At 34.3% G+C, this 22,729-nt stretch overlaps 1 protein-coding gene across 1 annotated transcript in view; it reads left to right on the top strand.

Annotated features, from left to right (window-relative positions):
- Positions 1 to 22,729, top strand: part of LOC145288265 (CD109 antigen-like) — a 345,184-nt gene that overhangs the window by 223,228 nt on the left and 99,227 nt on the right. Inside the window, exons 16-19 of the mRNA XM_080136304.1 lie at positions 3,160 to 3,351; positions 9,626 to 9,775; positions 18,238 to 18,318; positions 21,417 to 21,516. Of these exons, the coding sequence (XP_079992430.1) occupies positions 3,160 to 3,351; positions 9,626 to 9,775; positions 18,238 to 18,318; positions 21,417 to 21,516 (523 nt within the window). The remainder of the gene's footprint in view (positions 1 to 3,159; positions 3,352 to 9,625; positions 9,776 to 18,237; positions 18,319 to 21,416; positions 21,517 to 22,729) is intronic.

The raw sequence follows: 22,729 nt of genomic DNA, 5'->3' as shown, positions 1-22,729 counted from the left end.
ATATATATATATATATTCTGAATAGATTTATCTAACAATCAGCTGGTATTGGTATTGAAACCTGTGATTATAAGATTTACAAAATATTACTGGTCGTAATATTCTATGTATTATCCCAGCAAATTATAGTGATTCAATGAAATTAAAAAAAAAAAACTTTATTCAAATCAAGGATTTTTAAATTCACATAAACCTTTATATCCTTTTCTTCAATTTCCCCTGCTATTTTTGATTATGACTTTCCACTTCTAACTGACTTTATTAGCAAATAGGGTGAATGTCGTTATATCTATTTGCTAATATTTTCTCCTCTGAAGAGATGGTAGGCATCGAAATTCTATAGGATAAGGAGTTTACATTTCTAAAGTATTCTTTGTCTTACTTGGAATAATAAAAAAAATCCTTGATTTGAATAAATTTTTTAAAAATTTCATTGAATCACTATAATTTGCTATATATATATATATATATATATATATATATATATATATATATATATCTTGTTGATTTTTTAAAAACGCTAAATACAGTTATATAATATTTGTATTATTTTTTAAAACAGTAATCTACGTACATGCATGTCTCGAGGTATCTACCTCTCTTCAGAGTAGCTTGACTTTGTCTAGGAATTGAAATACAGACCATGTGTATCACAATCCGTCGCGTTCACCATTACACAGTATATATATATATATATATATATATATATATATATATATATATATATATATATATATATATTAATATTGATATTGATATTGATATAGACATGGATCTATATATAATTATTGATATATATTTTGATATAGCCATGGGTTCTGGACTCAGCCGAAGCAACAGATCTAGTTTGACTTTATACATTACATAATATTACAATGAAAAATAATATACAAATAGAAGATATAGGTTTATACAGAGATGACGATCTAATTATGCAACGAGCGTGAAGTGTGATAAAATTAGAAGAATGATTAGATATCACGATATTGGCCTGAAGGTTGAAACTAACAGTAATTTACTTTTAATTTAGAAACTGGCATTTATAAATCTTATATAGCTTTAGTACACCGAGCTGAGATATACACTAAAGAAAATCTAAGAATAGAAAAATTGTATATGACATTCAAAAATAGATTCTATGGACATAAATTATCAATAAATAATGAAAAATGAAAAGTAAAACTCCTAAAGTTTAATGGCAAATAATAAAAAAAAAGCTAAATTTTGTAGTTCATTAAATTCAGCATGTTTTTTTTTAATCTCTGATTGAAAAACTTGGAACAATTCGATTTAGAAAATCGAGGAAAATTATTAAATATCAAATTAAAATCGACAATATGTTGTACACATTTTAAATGAAAATGCTCTAAATAAGCTATGAGTAACCAAATATATTCCATTCTATAGAAACTAAATCTTTGAATCACTTTCCTTCCCATAAAAAAGTAGGTAGAGAAAATTAAAAGTTGAATTCACTCCGAAAACAGAGTAGCACTAACTAGTGTAAACACATAAATTTAGGTTATGTAAAAAAAAAACAATCTTTTAGTTGCTTGTTAAAAAATATCACCAGTAATTATACACTTGATCATGTGATAAGCTGACGAACATCACAAATGTTTATATAATAGATGATATATAAAACTGGTGTTAAAAATATGTCCTTGTGAAACTAGATTAAGAATAATTTTAGCTAACATTTATAAATTGATAAAGGCGATGTACATCGTTAGTGATTAGTTTAAAAAATAAGGAACTATTATTGTTGTGTATATATATATTATGCAAATGTGTATACATCTGATTATATACAGTGAACTTTTCAAGCGAATATTTTTTCCTATACAAGTATATTTAGTTAGACTTTGTGCTTGGAATATATAACATTAAATAGTCCACTATAAATAGATTGTAAACAATATAAGGAATATAGGAATATAAGAACAGTTTGAACTTTTATTGTAACAACATGAATCTGAAACTTATAAAATTCATATAAAGTTAAACGTAAACTTATTTTATGAATAAAAAAAACTTATAAAATTCATATAAAGTTAGACGTAAACTTATTTTATGAATAAAAAAAACTTATAAAATTCATATAAAGTTAAACGTAAACTTATTTTATGAATAAAAAAAACTTATAAAATTCATATAAAGTTAAGCGTAATCTTATTTTATGAATCAAAAAAAAAGTATAAGGATTAAAATTATAAGCAAGAATCATAAATAAAATGTGAAAAATAAGAGAAAGAAAATCAAATTAGGCATTTCATTATAATGGTTTGGTTAAAGATATTATAGATGCGTTAATCGGTTAAAAAGTATTGTTAAAATTAATAACACTAATATGAATTTAATATAAATAAAAGCTGATTTTGTGCAAATACCCATAATAATCATATTCGTTGTAGGAGTATAGTAGAAAAATTAGATTAAAAAACCTGTATTTAAAAAAAATATGACATTTTAAGAGATAACTAGCAGGGGCGCCCGGCGTTGCCTGGTCGTAAGATATGCTTAAATATGATATTTTAATTTACGCAGATTTCATATTTATTATTATAGAGTCAATTATTTCATATTATATTACATCCAATATATAGTCATGCTTTCAAAAGTAAATAAAAATGATTTGAGCGCCATCAGCTAGAATCGAAACCGCAACCAAAACATTGTTTCATGATTGAAACTATGTCTACAAGTTAAGCAAAGACTGAAGTTTATTTGTATTCAATATGATTGGATTGTGGAGAGGACTGAGAATTTTATTAAATACAAGTTAGTTTCCATGACAACAATGTTTTTTGATAGACATTATTCAAGCAAGGAGGTCGGACGGTTCACGGAGTTTATAATATTATAGACAGAACAAATATTGAAATACATAGCTTTATTCACGTTTTCTTACGTAAGAAAATAGTTTTATTCATGTTTTCTTACGTGAGAAAAATATGGATGACCCAACAAGATAGAATGATAAATTTCTCAAAAATAGTATTAATTAATATTTCTCTTTGGTTTATAATGAATTATTTCGATCTTTGGTTTTTGTTATTTTCTTTCTACAACTGCGAATGTGTTTATAGTGTCAATATAATTTGTTCAAATGTACAATTTCAAACAATGTTTCATATGTTTCACTTTATTTTTGTATAGATCTTTACGAAAGGAATGTTACTTTCTAGTTTCCAACTGGATGCAAAGAATCAACGGAACATAACGATTGGTTTCATAGCCAACTACACAATGTGTCCCAAAGCCCGGATCGTTGTTAGTTTCGTAACTCAGCAAAACGAACTCCTCGTCGACAGCCTCCATTTTGATGTTTATGGCATGTTTAAAAATTCGGTAAGTATCTATAGTATATTAACTCTTCTAAGCTTAGTGTATGCCTCAAAAACGCTCTCCAAAAATGCGGTCTTTAATCTGTTCTTGATACTCTCGGCAATGGACTGGCCTGTCTCTCCCATTTCCAAATATACCGCTAACGCATTCCTTTCCACATACATTGGAATCAATGGTGCTATGTCATCGATTCTTGCAGCTTTAGCTTATTAAGCCACACGACCAGATTGCCTTCTTCAGTGAACGGCCTCATAATGTCACTGCTTAATCTTACCTGTTCTTCCATTTTTTCTGTTAGCCGAAATAGCTTGTAATATATTATTTTTCTCCTTCTTCAGAATTCTCGGTATCGAAATTTCAAGATACAGTTATTTCTTCTCCCTCTTATAATTCCCGATCTCCAAAAAGTCAATAAACATCTCACACAACTCACTTCTGCCAAAAAGAATGCCCTTCTCTGATCAGTAAGTTTTTTTTTTTATTGAAACCGTCTGCTTTTAATATGCATATTAAATGCCCTGAAATCTCCTTACCTCATGAGATCGCCAGCCTATAAATAATTTTTTTTTATCTTCATTCTTCTTATTTGATGCAAACACTGCATGCTGTACAAAAAATCAGGTTTGTGCTCATTTTTAATCATAGTATGTATTTCTTAACATTGAGATTTATGTTTTCATTTCATTTCTTTTTTTTTTAAATAAAGATGAGTGTAATCAGCTCCTTGTTTTTAACTTTTCACAATCATCATCATATTGTATGAATCTGAAGATTCTATTATAGGCATTGGTTTCCTCGATATTTTTTTGAGTTAAAGTATTATTGATACATACGTCCTTCAATGTCCTCATTGGTAAAAAAAAAATGTGAAGATTCGGTTGAAAACCCTAAATTCGACTGCACCTCATAAGTCACAGGGTTCACACAGTTTTGCCCGATGTACAACAGCCTGAATCGCTATTTGTCATACCGAATATTGTTTGTACTTATATAGAATAAGTAAAATTCGGTTTTGGAGTCATTGAGAGATATAAATGTGATAAAGAATATATTACAAAAAAAAACGTATTGAAATTGAAATAACTGATGACGTAAGTTTGGCGTATACAAATTCTTTTCAAACATAGACTAAGCAATAGCGAAAGAGACTCCAGATAGAAGAGATGCACAAATAGTTTGATGTAAGAATATGCACAGAATAGGCGATACAAAGACGGACATGAACGCAGACATGATTGCTGTAGCTCACTTTTGGTTGGAAGCATTCAAGAAATTGTCCTTATAAAAAAATGGGTCCTGGATATGACCTTGAACTATATCCGATGGTGAGGCCCCAGCTTGCGGGCTTTGGGGAGTGTGGAGTCACCCTTTAATTGCCATTGCTCCCAGGTCCACTCTGACCCGAATTGGTAGTACCTGTTAAGGTCCCAACTATGGGTTAAATAGAAACCGACTTGAAAAAAAAAAAAAAACAAATATACTCTATTAAAAAAATTCTTCTTCAAAATCACTGGATTCAGCATTAAATAACCTAATGCCGTAAAACAAAAACAAAATTAGAAAAAAATGACATTTTTTGGTCTTTTACAAACGATAATTAAGCATACGAATGGGTTGACCGTAATACTAGAAATGTATATTTACCCAAGCAAACGACTACCTGCTTTGAAAGTGAACCACACTAAACGGTGTATCCTATATTGCAGACAGAAGAGTTTTTTCGACAATATTGGACTCGTGTTTCTTCTTCTTCTTCTTCTTTGGATATCAGGTCTGTTATTGCAGACATCGATGATTATGGCTCTCCAGTCCCCCCACACACATTCGCTCTTTCTGATAAGATTTATAGTCATGTTTCCAGTGACCTCCTAGAAACTATCAGTGAACTTTGTCCACTGTGTTCATCTGCTCTTTTTTCCGACTATTTTTCCTAACATCAAGCATTAAATGGCCAAAGATTTTTCCTAACTCTAATCGAAAAAAAAAACCTGGACTTGATTCTTAGCGACACTCTCCGCTCTAACCAGGTTCCATCCGGTTCTCGAGAACTCAACGGCTCGATTCTCCAAACATCTTAACTCCTGGCCTTATATTATCTCATTTAGGCAAATTTGCATTATTTGTCGCCTTCTCGTCTCCCATTGCTCGGGTTTCGAGTTCGCACATGCAGTCCACCTCCGTGACTGTAGTCACATTCAATTTTCACTACACGTCCTCCCGCTGATCTCATGATCATAAACTGGGTAGTGAATAAGTATCCGTCTTTGCTAGACACAGCCAGCGCTCTATACTCCTGCTAGACACACCTAGTGTTCAACACTCTTCTAGACACACCTAGCGCTCAACACTCCACTAGACACACCTAGTGCTCAACACTCCGCTAGACACACCTAGCGCATTTCAAGTTCTTTTAACAACGATTTTGTTTTTGAAGAAAAAGTAGAAGCTATTTCGGCTTTAAATATGGAACCAATTCGAACGAGATGAAATGGGAAATTTTAGATGATTTGCGTTGAACCTGGAAAATTAAAAGTCGCGTTGAAAATTGAAAAGCGTTGTCGAAGAGAGAATTGAATGAGTCGTGTCAAACTGCGAAGGTTGAAGATATGAAGTGAGTCGGACTTTTTTGTCTTTTTGTTTGTTAATCCTAGTGGGATTCGTTGGATTTCTTTAACTATCGTCGTCTACTTGTTTGTATTAAAGTCGTCGTTTTTAAATGTGGAATTTGGAATGAAATTCGCTTATATTTGTTAAAAAATAAAAAAAGAAATGTCGTCGCTGTTAACAGAACTTAAAGATTCGATTCGGACCACCTGTGTGTATTAAAGTCGTCGTTTTTCCACGAGGAATTTAGAGGCAACTCCTGTTGTGTTGAAAAGAAAAAAGTTATCGTTTTTAAACGAAAAATATTTTACTCGAGTACAATTCGAGTCAGATTTTATTGTGTTTGAAAAAAGTCATCGTTGTTAAAAGAACTTGAAATGCGATTCAGATGACTTTTATGTATAGAAGTCATATTTCAATGCGGAATTTAAAATGAAATCCTGTTGTTATGACAAGGAAAAAGGGGGTCGTTTTTAAACGATAGATTTATTTTATAAAAGTACAAATCAAATCAGCAGGTTCGATTGTGCATTAGTTTGCATAAATGAGATAATATAAGGCCGGGATTGAAGATGTTTGGAGATTCGAGCCGTTGAGTTCTTGAGAACCGGATGGAACCTGGTTAGAGCAGAGAGTGTCGCTGAGAATCGAGTCCAGGTTTTTTTTTTTCGATTAGAAGCTATTTCAGCGTTCAATATGAACCAATGTGGCCGAAATAGCTTCTAATCGAAAAAAAAAAAAAACCTGGACTCGATTCTCAGCGACACTCTCCGTTCTAACCAGGTTCCATCCGGTTCTCGGGAACTCAACGGCTCGACTCTCTCAAACATCTTAACTCCCGGCCTTATATTATCTCATTTATACAAATAAATATGTATTAATTGTCGCCTTCTCGTCTCCCATCGCTCGGTTTCGAGTTCGTACATGCAGTCCACCTCCGTGACTGTAGTCACATTCAATTTTCACTACACTAACACCAAGCATTAAATGGCCAAAGAACTGACGTTATTGAGTAGTAATCTGCTGTACTTTGCCTTACGCATGATTTCTTCGTTTGTCTTCCTTTCTGTCCACGAAAATCGTAGAATTCTCCTTCCAAAACATATCTCTTTCAACCGCTTTCGTTACTGCCCTACATTCGCACCCATAAAGGAGAATTAACTATATGTGCGTCTTCGTGTTTATAACGAAGTTTAATTAATTATTTTTAAACGAATTCACATTTTTTGTGTAATATTTATTTTAATTAATTCATTTTATTTGAAAAATTCATATTTTTGGGCGATGTCAAAGTAAGGATTCGTTCATTTTGTTTTCCATTTAATTTTTTATATGTATAAAATAAATTTTATACTTTCCGTATTAATTATTTTTGTAAATAAATATATTTAATGGATTTTTAATTTATTATATGTATAAAATAAATTGTATATTTTCCGTATTAATGATTTTTTTAAATAAATATATTTAATAGATTTTTAATTTATTATACGTATAAAATAAATTTTATACTTTCCGTATTAATTATTTTTGTAAATAAATATATTTAATGGATTTTTAATTTATTATATGTATAAAATAAATTTTATACTTTCAATATTAATTATTTTTGTAAATAAATATATTTAATGGATTTTTAATTTATTATATGTATAAAATAAATTTTATACTTTCAATATTAATTATTTTTGTAAATAAATATATTTAATGGATTTTTAATTCAGTATGTTTATAAAATAAATTTTATACTTTCAATATTAATTATTTTTGTAAATAAATATATTTAATGGATTTTTAATTCAGTATGTTTATAAAATATATTTTATACTTTCAATATTAATTATTTTTGTAAATAAATATATTTAATGGATTTTTAATTCAGTATGTTTATAAAATAAATTTTATACTTTCAATATTAATTATTTTTGTAAATAAATATATTTAATGGATTTTTAATTTATCATATGTATAAAATAAATTTTATACTTTCCGTATTAATTATTTTTGTAAATAAATATATTTAATGAATTTTTAATTCAGTATATTTATAAAATAAATTTTATACTTTCAATATTAATAATTTTTGTAAATAAATATATTTAATGGATTTTTAATTTATTATATGTATAAAATAAATTTTATACTTTCAATATTAATTATTTTTGTAAATAAATATATTTAATGGATTTTTAATTCAATATGTTTATAAAATAAATTTTATACTTTCAATATTAATTATTTTTGTAAATAAATATATTTAATGGATTTTTAATTTATCATATGTATAAAATAAATTTTATACTTTCCGTATTAATTATTTTTGTAAATAAATATATTTAATGGATTTTTAATTCAGTATATTTATAAAATAAATTTTATACTTTCAATATTAATTATTTTTGTAAATAAATATATTTAATGGATTTTTAATTTATCATATGTATAAAATAAATTTTATACTTTCCGTATTAATTATTTTTGTGAATAAATATATTTAATGGATTTTTAATTCAGTATATTTATAAAACAAATGTTTGTGTGGAATTAGCTATGCATTTGATCTATTATTATATTAAATGTGAATCAATCAATCTTTGTTTCCCCAAAGCTTTTTTCCTATGCATCTTATTAACACAAGATACATAGCAAAGAATATTTTAGTTCTGGGATTGAGTTATCTTTGGAAAAGAAAGTCAATTTAAATGTTCTAATTAGCTGAAATTTATAATTAACTGAATTCAGTCACAGCTATTTATGTATTTCTCTTGCACCTTACACGTGATTATGACGTATATCTGGTACCATTAAAACTAGCTACGTTTTATTTTTCTGCAGAGTTACCACCATTCTCGATGCATTTTTTCCTAGGAATTTACTGACGCATCTCTGCTTCTGATGCACGTCCATGACAGGGGTTGCTTTCATAGAATCTCACACCGTTAATATCTGCAACAGAGGGAAATGAAGCATTCAGGTCGTTAGTGCATCATTCAGTCATCATAACAATGCAGTTTGCAATCCCCTATGATCCATTTGGGCAGAATAAAAAATAGGAAACATTACTTTTGGAACGTCCCAAGTAGCTTAAATCTCGAAGTTTTTCATTGTTTGTACCAACGAAAAGGATGACAATTAATGATGGGACGATTCTAATATTTTTCCGATTCTGAAACAATTACTGATTCCATACTAAATTGCTGATTCCGATGCAATTCCCGATTCCGATTCTTTATAAATCTCTAAATAGTTTAATTATTATTTTACCAATTACCATAAAAACTCGTCAAATGTGCATATATATTTTTAAATGTAAAAACACACTAATAGCAGATTATTAATGGATTTTAGTTTTACTGGTAATTTAAAATCAATACATATTAATTTATTATTACTATTAACAGGGAAAATTTTGTTTGAAACGAAATCAAATGAAAAAAGACAATTAAAACAATCGTTTTGACGTTGGAATTTTCCAAAAATTGGAATTTTCCAAAAATTGGAATTTTCTAATGCCAAAATGATTTTTTTTTGTCTTTTTCTGATTCCAATACCAATTTCAATGCCTCAAAATGATCCAATTTTTCTGATTCCTGATTTCGACAATCGTCCCAACACTAGTGACAATATTCTGAAAATAATAATTGCTTTTTCTTTCTATTCTTTATTTGATCAGGTGTCGGTGAAGTATGATGCTCCAGTGAAGGCTCCTGGTGAAGAAGTATCCCTAAAGATGACGGCCTTAACCGGATCCTATGTATTTATCGGAGCAGTGGACAAGAGTGTCCTTCTTTTGGAGTCACCAAATGATATAACCTATGAACTTGTAAGTTGACCATTTTTTCTTATCACTACTTACCAAAGCTTACAGTTACTCGAGGATAAGGTTTAATCATCATCATATTATATGAATCCAAAGATTCTATTGTTGGCATTGGTTTCCCTGATATTTTTTAGTCAGAATTCTTTCTAGAAAGACATCAGGTCCTTACGGGAGGGATCATGTGAAGGTTGCCAACATCCTTAAGTGAGAGTGATTTTTGTGGAATGAACAGGATTTGAACTGTGGATATTCAGATCATCGGTCCATGTTAAGCATTAGGCCAAGGTTTTTCAAAGTGTGTTCCACAGAATCCTGAGGCTGAGTGAGTGAGGCTGAGAGGCCCCGGAAGCCCGTTCTTAAAGAAAACTAAATGCTTTATATGAAAAAATTAAATGGCTGTAAACATTTAATTTTTTATCTTTTTGGCGGACAGTTAGGAAATTGATCTCCACCTGTAAATTCCATAATTTACTTTTCTTTTTTTTTCACGTTAATCTCATTGATTGTGAGCTTAACTTTCTGATTAAAAAATAAAATTTGAAAAAAAAAAAATTATGACTTTTATTGTCAGGAATCAGTTTTCCATTATAACGTTCGACTAAATTGAATACATACTTTGTGACCATCACAGAGAAAAATATTGTGACTCTCTCACGTGACCATTATTCATTTTGCATTTACAGCATCTCCTTTTTTTGAAAGATGAACATGCAAGAACATAACTTGTCGTTTGCAACAAGATGTTTTGCCTATAACTTTACTGTAACATTATTTTCCGTAAAATTTTGCAAAAGGTCCATCCTTGGAGTGGCCACTTTCTTACAGTTAGGATTCTTTCAAGCGAAATAACACAAATGAAATAAGAGGAATGAGAGAGGGGCTGGTGGAAGGGGGATTGAGAAAGTTCCCTTCGTAACCCCTTTCTTAAAGGGTAATAATCATCGGTCATGTGAGAGTCATAATATTTATTTTGTCTCTTCGTTCTTATTTACAATGAGTGGTGTATCTGACAAAGGGAGAGGAAAAAACTGTATACTAGGCCGACAGTCTTTTTCCTTGAGGTCCTTATTTCACCTCATCTTTCTATCCTTGTGGCCATATCATTAATAAAGGTGCTGGAGGTAAACGTTTTACCTGGGCTGATGTTATCTGCATGATAGTCAGAGACCACAACCTTGGATTAACCACCAAGAAAGCTGTCCTATCAGCAAAGTACTGGGTCTGACGTATTGCCATTTGATGAATGGATTCTGGTTTATGAAGCATCTTCTGATGAGGTTTCTTGATGTCATATTAGTGGGTAATGTTATGGCTTTTCTCCATACTTAATAATGAAAAATCGCAAGAAACCAAACCAAACTAAACCCAGAACTCCAACTCCCAACATAGACCCCCCACTAACAGGTCTCCTACAACATCAGGGGTCTGCGTTCCAACCTTCCAGAGGTTGAAATCCAATTACAGGAGACCAAACCTGAAATTGGTCCCACTGTTTCCCTAGATGAGTTCACCATTAAAGGATACTCAAACTTGACATCAAAATTTGACTCCGCAAATCGTCATGGGCATGGAATATGTACCTACATTAGAAATGATTTTCCATGTGGTAAGGACACCTCCAGAGAATTGGTCTATATGTGCTTCAGAGTAGCATTGGCTCACAGCAGCATGTTCATATTTGCACTCTATCATCCCTACAGCAGCAGAGTTACTATTATTGAGAAAACTGACCACATTCTGTCTGCTCATCCCTCGGCTAACATTCACATCTGTGGAAACTTCAATATTCATAATGTTGAATGGCTGGCCCACTCAAACAAGATGGATGAGACAGAGAGGTACACTCATGATTTCTCGATTGCTTAGGAACAGAAATTGTTCACGAACCCACTCGTATGCCTAATACTGATGGACAGTTTGCAAGTATCCTTGACCTTTTATTTACAACTTGTCCAGAATTGTGTTCATTCTCAGTTTTGTCTCCATTGATATCTTCCGATCACTCAATTGTGTCGTTTAAAATAAAAAAAATGTAATAAGTCTACCTCTCCATCGTACTTTATATCGATACTCTATGGCTGATTAGGATAACTTCCGAAAATTTATATCAAAGATACCTTTTCACTCCATGTTTAAAAGGAGCGTGACCTCTATAGGATTTGACATGACAGAATGGTTAATTTTCGAGATTAACTGCTATTGTGCACAGAAACTACTATTTTCATTGCTTTCAATGAAATAGATGTTATGAAACTAAAGCTACCACTGTAAAAGAGTAATAAAGAATGCGAGAGATTCGTATACTCAGTATGTCAAGTTTAAAGTAGTTGAGCAGAGATTGTGTTATATATTCAATCATCGAGTTCTCACTAGGGTTATCATCCTGGGGCGCCATTTTGAATTCATTGAGGGGGACCAAATTTAGCTTTCGTTACATTTGAATATGTTATATAGAGTTCTTCATTTAGGGGCACTTTTTACGTTTTCTATATAACATAAGAAAGATTCCGTGTGATTGTCTCTAATATAAATGGTTGTGTGTTTGATTATCATAAAGGGAATCGTGTGTGACATGTAATTTCTGAACCTACCTCTGTTTCTTCTCGCTGTTGGATCATCTGGGAATTTCTCATCCTGGAGGGAGACTTGATACCTGTTTGACGAAGATTTATCACTCCAAGACGATGAAATGGTTTTATAGATTTTATTTCACTTTCCCCAGAGGTCCTGCAGCAGGTGTAAAGTGAAATCTCTTGTGTGGGCACTTCTTCACACACGTCAGCGTTCGTCTCCCCCCTCCCCAGGGGGAGACCATGGAAGAACGTCCGTCTTCTTCAAAGCTCAAATCAAATCTCACAGATCTAGCCAACCACGTCACACATACGTAATTTGGTCAGCTGACCTTTGGTTCTGGTAAACGTGTCTACCTCCACGTTTACTCACCTCTCTCTCTCTCTCTCTCTCTCTCTCTCTCTCTCTATTCTCTTATAGAGACACAGAGAAAGAAAATAGAAAGAGTAAGAAAGCCAGAGAGGGGGGGGAGACATGCTCGTTAACATTCCTCCACCCCTTTTTTATCAAAATGTATGGCAAGCCATACATTTTTAATAACTAACTAACTAAAAAAAATAATTATGTCCGAAGTACATCTTTATTTTTTCACTTTCCGGACTCACCCCTTTTCCAAGAAAGATCAGGCACCAGTACTCTTCTACTACACTATCAACCCTTCTGCTGCTTCTCGAAAGTCTCTCCTCGACATTAACTTGCTTCCAAGTTAGACAAAGATACAGCTTTGCAGATATACATCTTGTCTAGGCGGTCGCATTGTTGGATATTTTCCACTGACTCTGCTCTTTATTTGGACCACTTGGCCAAACAAATGGAGACTCCATTTTCGATCACTTTTTCGAAATGGGGCCAGCATATCGCAATTACGACCAGAACGTCGGATGCTCCATGTTGGTGGTAGCTTTATCGCATGGGGACTCGAACCCCAGACCCTCAGATTAAAAGTCTGATGCTCTACCGACCCAACCATCCCACTCGCGTTCTCGACTTTCAGCATAGGCCTAAGTCCCAGTTTGTTTTTTCCTTTACTGTAATGCCCTGACGTCTTTCTCTGAGTGGTCCTATTACTGGAGCTTTGTTCTATTCTATCTACTACTTCGGGACTTCACAAAGCTCTTCTACTAACTCCCTTGGTTGGTCTAAGTCAAGATACGCCTTCACACTGATTCACTCGGAGCCTGTTTGAGTTCCTGGAACCCGACAAGATACGGAATCATCACTCCCTAACTAATGCGCCATCGATTTCTAACTAAGTAGCTTTCCCTTTGTGATTTTTCCGCATTCCCAGCAAGTCCCAAGATTCCAACCCAGATATCCCTCACACATTCCTCTAAAAAAATAAAAAAAATAATAAGGCTCTATCTTGTCCCTTACGTAATCTGCATCTTTCCCTTTCTTCTATCTCCCCGTGATTAGGCTTGGTACCGACTGTCCAGTCGCTCCGTACCCTGAGGAATTATCGCGACCTCGCACGCCAGACTTTTGTTGGACAAGACTTATTGCCGTTGCTTGGGCCTACGTGGCATCTTCCAACTCACTGGAACCACTAGTATTGTTTTAACAGGGTTCTCATTACTCTAAAATAGTATTTCCCCTGCCAAATTTTCTAATTTGTGACAATACCGTGGCTTATAAAAAAAAAATAAAACAACAGAAAAAACTGCTTTCTACAGCCTAATCGCCTTGTAATTCTCATGAAAAAAATGCAACTACGCGCTAAACGTCCCTAAAATATAACTAAACCAACAAAATCTATTCCAAAATAATTTAATTTAATAATACCAATTAAATTCACCCAGCATGGTTTTTTTTTAAAATTTTGGTACCTTTAATTCACAATAGGGTAACATTTTATTTTCCTAAGTACTTGCATACATATTTCATTCATCTTCTCTTGAGCGATTCGTAACATAATGGCCACGTCAGCCATTGCACCCCCTCTGCCCCTTACACCATGTCAGAGGGCATTTCATTTGCTCCCTGAAGTTGATTACAACTAGATCCGCTCACGCTGGACAGAATACATTCCGTTTACTGCTATGTCAGAAAAAACTTCTTTTTTTTTCCAAAGTCGGTAAGCGCAACCTGCCTTGAAGACACATAGCTTCACGAAAAACATCGGATTTCCACACATGAAGTACTCAAACTTGCTCCATGTTGATTCTACTCGAAATCAACAGAAATCACGATAAAAAAAAATAAAATTCGAATCATTTCCCGAGAATAATGAAATTAATAACTACCCATGTAATTCAACACCTCTCCAAAATTCTAACATGCTTGCCACAGAAATTAAATTCCATTCACGCCCCACTTTTTTCTTTCATTTCTTCATATAGTTTATTTAACCCTATATTTATCTCTTTTTTTTCTTACTTATGTCCTCCATTAACCATTTTTTTTTTTTTTTTTTTTTCACTGTTCACCCCTCTTCCTCTCGCTGCCTCTCTCTCTCTCTATCCCAGCCATCATCAATGGATCTGAGGAAATTTTCTCTGACAAATCAAAACTCTTTGCAGCTCTATTCTTTAAGACCATGTCCGCCTACCCACCATATTTCCTCCTGTGTCTGACAATATCCTCAACGACATACAAATATCTGTGTGTGATGTTGCCAAGCTTATCAAAGATCCTGATTCCCATAAAGCACCTAGTCCCGACGGCATTCCAGTCATAGTGCTCAAAAAGCCTTAACTAACACTAGCTCCCATACTTACAAAGCTCTTTAAACATTGCTTCCCAACACTCTGGAAAACTTCATCAGTCTGCCCTGTATTTAAACATTCTGGAGATCAGTCATCTTCCTCTCAGTATAGACCACTACATTTTCTGTGTCATAAGTAAGTTGCTGGAATCTGTGTTAAAGAGACAAGTGGTCAACCACTTCAGCAGAAATAACCTATTCAGTGACATGCAATATGGTCTCCATTCTGCTATATCTACAAGTTGCTGGAATCCATATTAAATAGAGAAGTAGTCAACCACCTCAGCAGAAATAACCTTCTTAGTAACATGCAATGTGGTTTCTGTTCTGCCAGATCTACAGCAGATGTGCTAACGGTTATATCTCATAAGATTAGTGAATCTCTCGACAAAGGCTTCCTTTCTAGGGCAATTGCTCTTGACATATCAAAGGCCATTGATAACGTATGGCGTAAGGGCCTACTAAACCAGATTTCCAGCTACTGTATAACTGGAAATGTTTTCTCAATCATTAAATCATTTCTCTCTTTTTTTTTTTTTTTACACAGTGATCACCATTTATCAAGGCCCGGAAGCCACTCAGGGATAAGGGTTATTGCAAGTACATTACGTTAGTGTGGAGATTTGATGAAGTGTTTACTTAAGGGGGCGGTTCATTAGGAATTTGTTAACATTAGACTTGAAGACATCCAAGTTGTAGTCCGGAGGGAAGCAGGCAGACGGAACAGAGTTCCACAGGCGTGCAGTTCTAATAAAGAAGCTTTGTTCATGGAATCTGCGTTTTGATTTAGGCACAGATATAGAGTGGGGGAAATTTTTCACAGTGGATTCAGCTAGACGGGTGTTTTTCGTGAAAGATTGGCGAGGGGGGACCAGGGATTGGAGTTCAGACGAGCACACCTGCCATGAAAATAACGATAAAACAAGGATAGGCTCGCAACGTCTCTTCTGTGGGAGAGGGGTTGCAGGGTAGAGAAAAGGGCATCCCCCACTAAACCATGAAGTCTATTTTGTACTCTGTCAAGGCATGATAGGCTGTTTTTGGCAGATCCTGCCCAGATATGGCAACAGTATTCCATCCTTGGACGTACTTGGCTTTTATATAGATAGAGAATTGCATCAGTAGTGAGATATCTTCTCTGATAGGCTTATAAGAGTAGTGGTTGATGGGCAGAAATCAGAGGCCCCAGAGTATTAATGCTGGAGTCTCTCAGGGGTCCATCCTGGTCTCAAGTCTCTTTTTTTTCTTTACATGGGGATCACCACTTATCAAGGCCCGGAAGCCACTCGGGAATAAGGGTTATTTTGTGTACAATAATCAATGGGATAATATCGTAGTAATAGTTGGTATTGGAGATTTGATAAAGTGTCTTACTTAAGGGGGCGATTAATCAGGAATTTGTTTATGTTGGACTTGAAGACATCCAAGTTGTAGCCAGGTAGGAAACAGGTAAATGGAAAAGAATTCCACAGGCGTGCACTTCTCAGAAAAAATGGAATCTACGTTTTGATTTAGGCACAGATAAAGAGTGGGGGAAATTACTGACAGTGGTTTAAGCTAGACAGGTGTTTATCATGAAGGATTGGCAAGAGGGGACGAGAGATTGGAGCTCAGACGAGCACTTGCCATGGAAATAACGATAAAACAAAGAAAACAAAGACAGGCTCGCAACGTCTCTTCTGTGGCAGGATAGGCTGTTTTTTGAAGCTAAAAACAGCCTATCCTGCCTTGACAGAGTACAAAATAGGCTTTGTGGCTTTTGTGTCTAAACATTTGAAATAACGGGTATACAGACATGCAGCAAGCTTTTTGGGTGTAAATTTTGCTGGCAAGAGGGCAGAGTTGAAAGAGTTGACCTTTGAAGGCTCTACCAAAGTCCCCCGCCAATTTTGGATCTAAACACTTAAAATTTTAGATGTAGGTTATATGGCCATGGGTCAAACATTTTAATTTGTATTTGAGCTCAAAACAATAAATATTAAGGGGTTAAAATTGGTGTCCAATAAAAAAACAAAAATTTGACCTCTGCTGTCTCTACAAACTTTCTTCTATGGTAGTTAAGGAAGCCTATTATATAGAAGGGCATTACGGTACATATGCAAACCTTTTAATGTATACATATACACATATAGTTACGAACAATACATAGGGCCCAAGCAAAGCCGGGCTGAACTGCTAGTATATCTATAAAAGTGAAATAATCTGTGTGTGTGTGTGTGTGTGTCTGTATGTACATTTCCCTACTAAACTACTCTGTCAATTTTCAGTCTACAGACTCGAGATTTGAAATAAAGGGTTTTGAGATTTGGGAAAATCTTTTTAATCGGTTTTCGGCCAGAAATTTGGCTGTCAAGGGGGAAAAGTTCAACGATTTAACCATTGAAAACTCTACCAAACTCCTCCGCCAATTTTGGGTCTAAACACTTGAAATTTTAGATGCAGGTTACTTGGACAAGGATCAAATTTCTTAGCTGGTTTTAAGCCCAAAACAATAAATATTAACGGGTCAAAATTCCGGTCGAATTTTTTAAACACTTGCGGTCTCTATCAAATTACTCGGCCAATTTTTGGTGTAAACATTTGAAATTTTACATAAAGAGTATACAGACATAGGGCAAGCTTCTTAATCGAATTTTGGCCGAAAATTTGGCTGCTAAGGGTCAAACTTCAAAAGATTTGACCTTTGTGGCGTCTAGCAAACTATTCAGCCAATTTTGAGTCTAAGCATTTGAAATTTTACATAAAGGATATACAGACATTGCAGCAAGGTTTTTAATCAGTTTTTTGGCGAAAATATGACTGCTAAGAGGTCAAAGTTGAAAGAGTTGACCTTTGCAAACTCTATCAAACTCCTTTGCCAATTTTGTATGTAAACACTTAAAATTTTAGATATAAAACATTTCTGTTCATTAAAACATAATTGAGCATTTTTTTTAAAATTATTTTCGAATAATCAAATATTCTTATTCAGAAAATACATAGTTTTTTCTTCTTCTTATGCGCCATGTTCGAAGTTAAGTTTGAATGCTATTTAAATGCCATATATACATTTATACACACACATACACACACACATACATATGTGTGTGTATGCGTGTGTGTATATATATGTGTGTGTATATATGTGTGTGTGTATAAACTGAATGTGTCCGATATTTTCAAAATTGAAATTGTTCTTTGTTCATTGTAGGTTACGAGTTTTATCGACAGATACACTAATACTTATCCTTTGGGCTATTGGTCTTTACGATCGTCTGGAAGCTTATTGGAGGTAAGGATGCAAATATTGTATTTTCTGAATTACCAATTTAAAGGTACGAAATTTGGAAGTACGGCTCCGAAATCACAGCATACACACACACTATATGCATGTGCATAATGTTGCCTTTTTTTACAGGAAAAATGCCTGACTTGTCCATCATGTTTCTGTCATGGTGGTGATACTCCCCTCATGTAGTGTAGCCGTTATACAGCTCGAACTGTGTTCGTACACGGAAAGTAAAACAAACAAAAATAAATAAATCTGATTCGACTTTTCTTTTTTTTTTTAACACAAGTCTTTTCTTATCGTTTTTCTTTTTCACAAGTTTAAAAGTCTCTTGCTGCCATTTCATCTGGAAAGCGTTTCTCATTCTTCCGACCGCATGCTGGCCACAGTCAACCCATTCTCGCCTTCACTTTACACGTCTGTCTCCATCAGTGTCGACTACATGGTGTTTTTTCCTTTGTTTTTAGATGCAAGCCCGAGAACACTTGCCAATTTGTATATGCGTTCAAACGCTACCCCTGCTGCTAATACAATTGCTTGCTATCCATATGCGCTCTGTTACACTAAGTCCGTGTTCTCCTTCACACCGACGAACATTTTTTGGGTTGAGGGTTTCAAATATCTTAACGACGTCATCGGAGTCAAGTGTCATGTGGAGCTGATATCAAACCATGAATTGATCTTGCACGTCATGTTTTTCCCCTGGCTCAGTTACCAGCTTTTAGCAAAGATCTAAGACAAGGCGCAGTCGCAGCACTAAAGTGAAGATCTACCAAAATGCTTGTACAAACGATTCTCGTTTATGGCAGTGAATTTTGATTAATGAGAATGGAAGGCGTATCTTTCATGTTTGATATAAGCAATTCCTTTCAAACAACACAAATATGTTTCTGTTGCAAAATTAACACCTGACAAGTTATCCTCCTGAGATATTTCCCTGTGTTATATTCTCTCTTATCAACTGAGAGAGTTCATCTACAAAGCAATTTCTCTCGCTCCTCTACAAGGTTGGAAAACAAAGGGAATGGACGTTAAAGCTGAAATACAACCCAACCTTGGCCGCCATATTGTTTGTTGTTGAAACAATGAAAACTCACCCAATTGTCGATTGCAAATCGTCAAGATTATTTGGTCTTTGTCACAGATGCAGTAGCTCAACCTACTTCAGGTGAATGCTGTTGTTAAGCTGAGTTTGGACTGTTGAGTTGTCTCCTCTTGTCTATAGATTAAAGGAATTATGTTTTGAGTGATCTCCCCACTTAGTTGTTGTTGCTGTTGTGGTTTCCTTCAACAAAATGGCGGTTTAGTTCAGACCGAGTGCATGTGATAGGAGGAAATTAACTTTGGTAGCAGAAGCTGTCTTCTTTTGTGTGAAAAGAAACTGTCTTGCTTAGCAAACGCTGAAATACATTTAAAAGAAAAACATTTGTAGAGGGACAGGATGGCCTGTTTGTGTAATTGAGATCCCATCCTCCGTGTTGTTTTATGAATGGACTGGTAGAGTGATTGAAAAGCAAAAGGTCGCAAGTGAAAACGAAATATACCGATATGTGAATTACATATAAATATACATGAGAAGCAATAAGGACATAGATAATAAGAATAAGAGTTCGTTGAGAAAGAAGTAACGTTACTTGCAATTGATGAGAGGTTGACGGGTTAGTCAGGACTGCTGGTTGGGTGGCCATTCCAACTGGAGCTGTTCTTGGTTACATATTCACTGGTCGAGAGTTCAGCGGAAAAGAGGGAGAAATATAAGAAACAGGAAGTGATGTGGCTATGTCGCTCCCCAGTTATCAGAGTTAAAGGGCGATTATCGAGTTAGCCTGAGAGTTTCAATTCCCACACATTCACCTGTTTTGCTGAATGATCGTGTATATTATAAAAGGATGGCGTGATCCTGCTAGAGTTTTGGGTAAAGAAAGTCAGACATGGAGGGGCATTTTTCAGGATGCATACATGTCACTTAATGAAGATAGACAAGGAATTTCAAAGTTCAAACAATGAAGAAAACACAAAAACTGCAAATGAGATGAAGTGTTGGAGGATGAAGATGAAGGACAATATAAAAATTTTGATGACAAAAGAAGTGAAAAAAGACAGTGTAAAACCAAATAGAAAGGGAGTTGTAAATTGATGAGTGAAATAAAAGAATTGTGATGAACTCACAAGTAAATCAATGGGAAAATATAGCCATTGACTCAATATAAAATCAGAAACAGAGAATGAAGATCCTCTTGGCATCAATTTAGTCAATGGAAAAAAACTTGAAGCAATCAGAAACATGCAGGAAAAAAAAGATGTGATTGATGCAAGGGAAAAGGAATTGGAAAATATGAATGTGATCGTGGCATGGGGCAATAATTTAAATCAACAAGATGGGTGATAACGAAAAATTCACGACAAAGCGATAATGAAGGCTCACCTTATTTCACGTGGTTATGAAGACGATTTACAAATTCTTCAACATGTAACTATGCATCTCGTATTGTCAACAGCCTCGGTTATAATGTGATAGGTAGAGACTTGATTTTACCTCAGCATTTCTGCGTAATATGTTAGAGAGAGAAGTATTCTTTTGACCAAGGAGCTCCATAAGTATACATAGAGAGAAAGAAATAGAGTAAGAGAGAGAGATAATAGTATAGATGGATATGTATTTATAGATAAATTGAAAAGGAGAAGAAGTTCCAGCAAAGACAGCTACATGGAATAAAAGACATGGAATAAAATAGAATTAACACAAAGACATGCATAAAGCGATCAATATTTCTCAGGTGAAAAGGCATGTAACGTTGCACACGTTTATACACACATTATCATGTAAACCCCCGGGACCCAACACGTTGTAGCAGAGTACGTCGCAAGGAACATAAGACAAGTAGTAACTCGACTCATTTTCCTTTTTGTCTCTCTTTTTTGTAGTCTTTTTCTTTTTTCTTACTGTGACGTCATTTCGCACATTGCTTGGTATTTGCATATAGCCACCATACGCGCGTCCGCGCTCTTTTTCAGGCAAAGTACATAAATCCATCTTTCGAGTTTGAGGAAATTGATTTGATTGTTGTTGAAAAAATATCATAAACTACTTTTACTTTCAGAGAGTTGGTCTGGTTTACATCACGAACCTTGAAGTGAAATCTGGGCCACAATTCCCATCGATACGACCAATAGACTTTAATAGAAGATTTAAGTTATTTGGTAAGTATTTAATCTTTTGAACAATCATGGGGAGAGTGAACAGTATAGTTTTTTTTTTTTTAATAATCAACCAACGATTGCCTTGACAAATAACACCTTAACTAAGAGCCCATCTTTCAAACTCTTCGACCTAACATTCACGGGCAACATTAATTGAAACAAATACATTGAAGGCATTGCTAAGACTGCTGCAAAGAAGGTGGGTTCCTTCTATCGTGATAGAAAATTACTCACACTAGACAGGATCCTATATCTTTATAAAGCCATAACTGCCTGGAGTACTGCTACATCTGGGCTGGTGCATCTACCATTAGTTTCATTCTAAAACAGGGTCTAAAATAGAATTTCAAATCTAATAAGTCCTGCACTACTAGGCAAGTTTCAATCTCTCTCCCATCGCCGCATAGACGTATAACTGGAGGAGTTGTGGTTCTGACATGAAACGATGATGCATTAACAATATGTTTACAGAGGAGGGAGAAACAATTATTTGTACAAACGAATGCTTGTACATGACGATGAGAGGGAGACGAATTCTTGATGAATGATGAACAGAGTTTATATCATAGCGGTCTATATAATTGACCGTCTGTACATTTAAGGTGTCGGATGATGATGGTATGTTCAGCAGTTGTGGACAGTACATGTAAAACAGTTCGTTTTAAACGACAAACAAACACATAATATAGTTGTTTAAAGACGACATGACACAATAATTATATTTATATATAACAACATTTATTCTCTGGTTCCGGCATTACTGTGGAGGAGAATTGGGCCTTTTCTGTTGACTAATGCTGAGTGTTGTTGTTGAAGTTTCTGATGCATTTTATCTACTTCACCGCCGTTATAGTTTCGCCTGCATTCAAAAACTTTAATGGATGAGACTGCTCGCAGACCACCAAACAGACATCATGACCTTCTTTTGGTGCAACTGTCTTCGGGAAGTGTCGTTGAGCTTCATCGGCGTCTAACCACTGAGCTGAGCATCGCTGGTTGTCATAAAGAACTCACTTTTTATCACAAGTCACAACCTTTTTTTTTTTTATTACATTTTCACCCCAAACAAGGCACATTGCCACTTAGGTGTAGGGGGCTACTATCAGGGGTAGCAACTACTGAGGTACTATGTAGGGATTTGGGCAGCAAGATGTCGGTTCACGTTACACTTGAACTTCTGCATATAAGTACAGTTGGGGAAGCAGGGACCTGG

Source organism: Euprymna scolopes, chromosome 2, assembly GCF_053919585.1.
Source record: "Euprymna scolopes isolate OS-2025 chromosome 2, ASM5391958v1, whole genome shotgun sequence".
In the NCBI taxonomy this organism is placed as follows: Eukaryota; Metazoa; Mollusca; class Cephalopoda; order Sepiida; family Sepiolidae; genus Euprymna; species Euprymna scolopes.
This window is presented reverse-complemented; position numbering and strand designations above follow the sequence as displayed.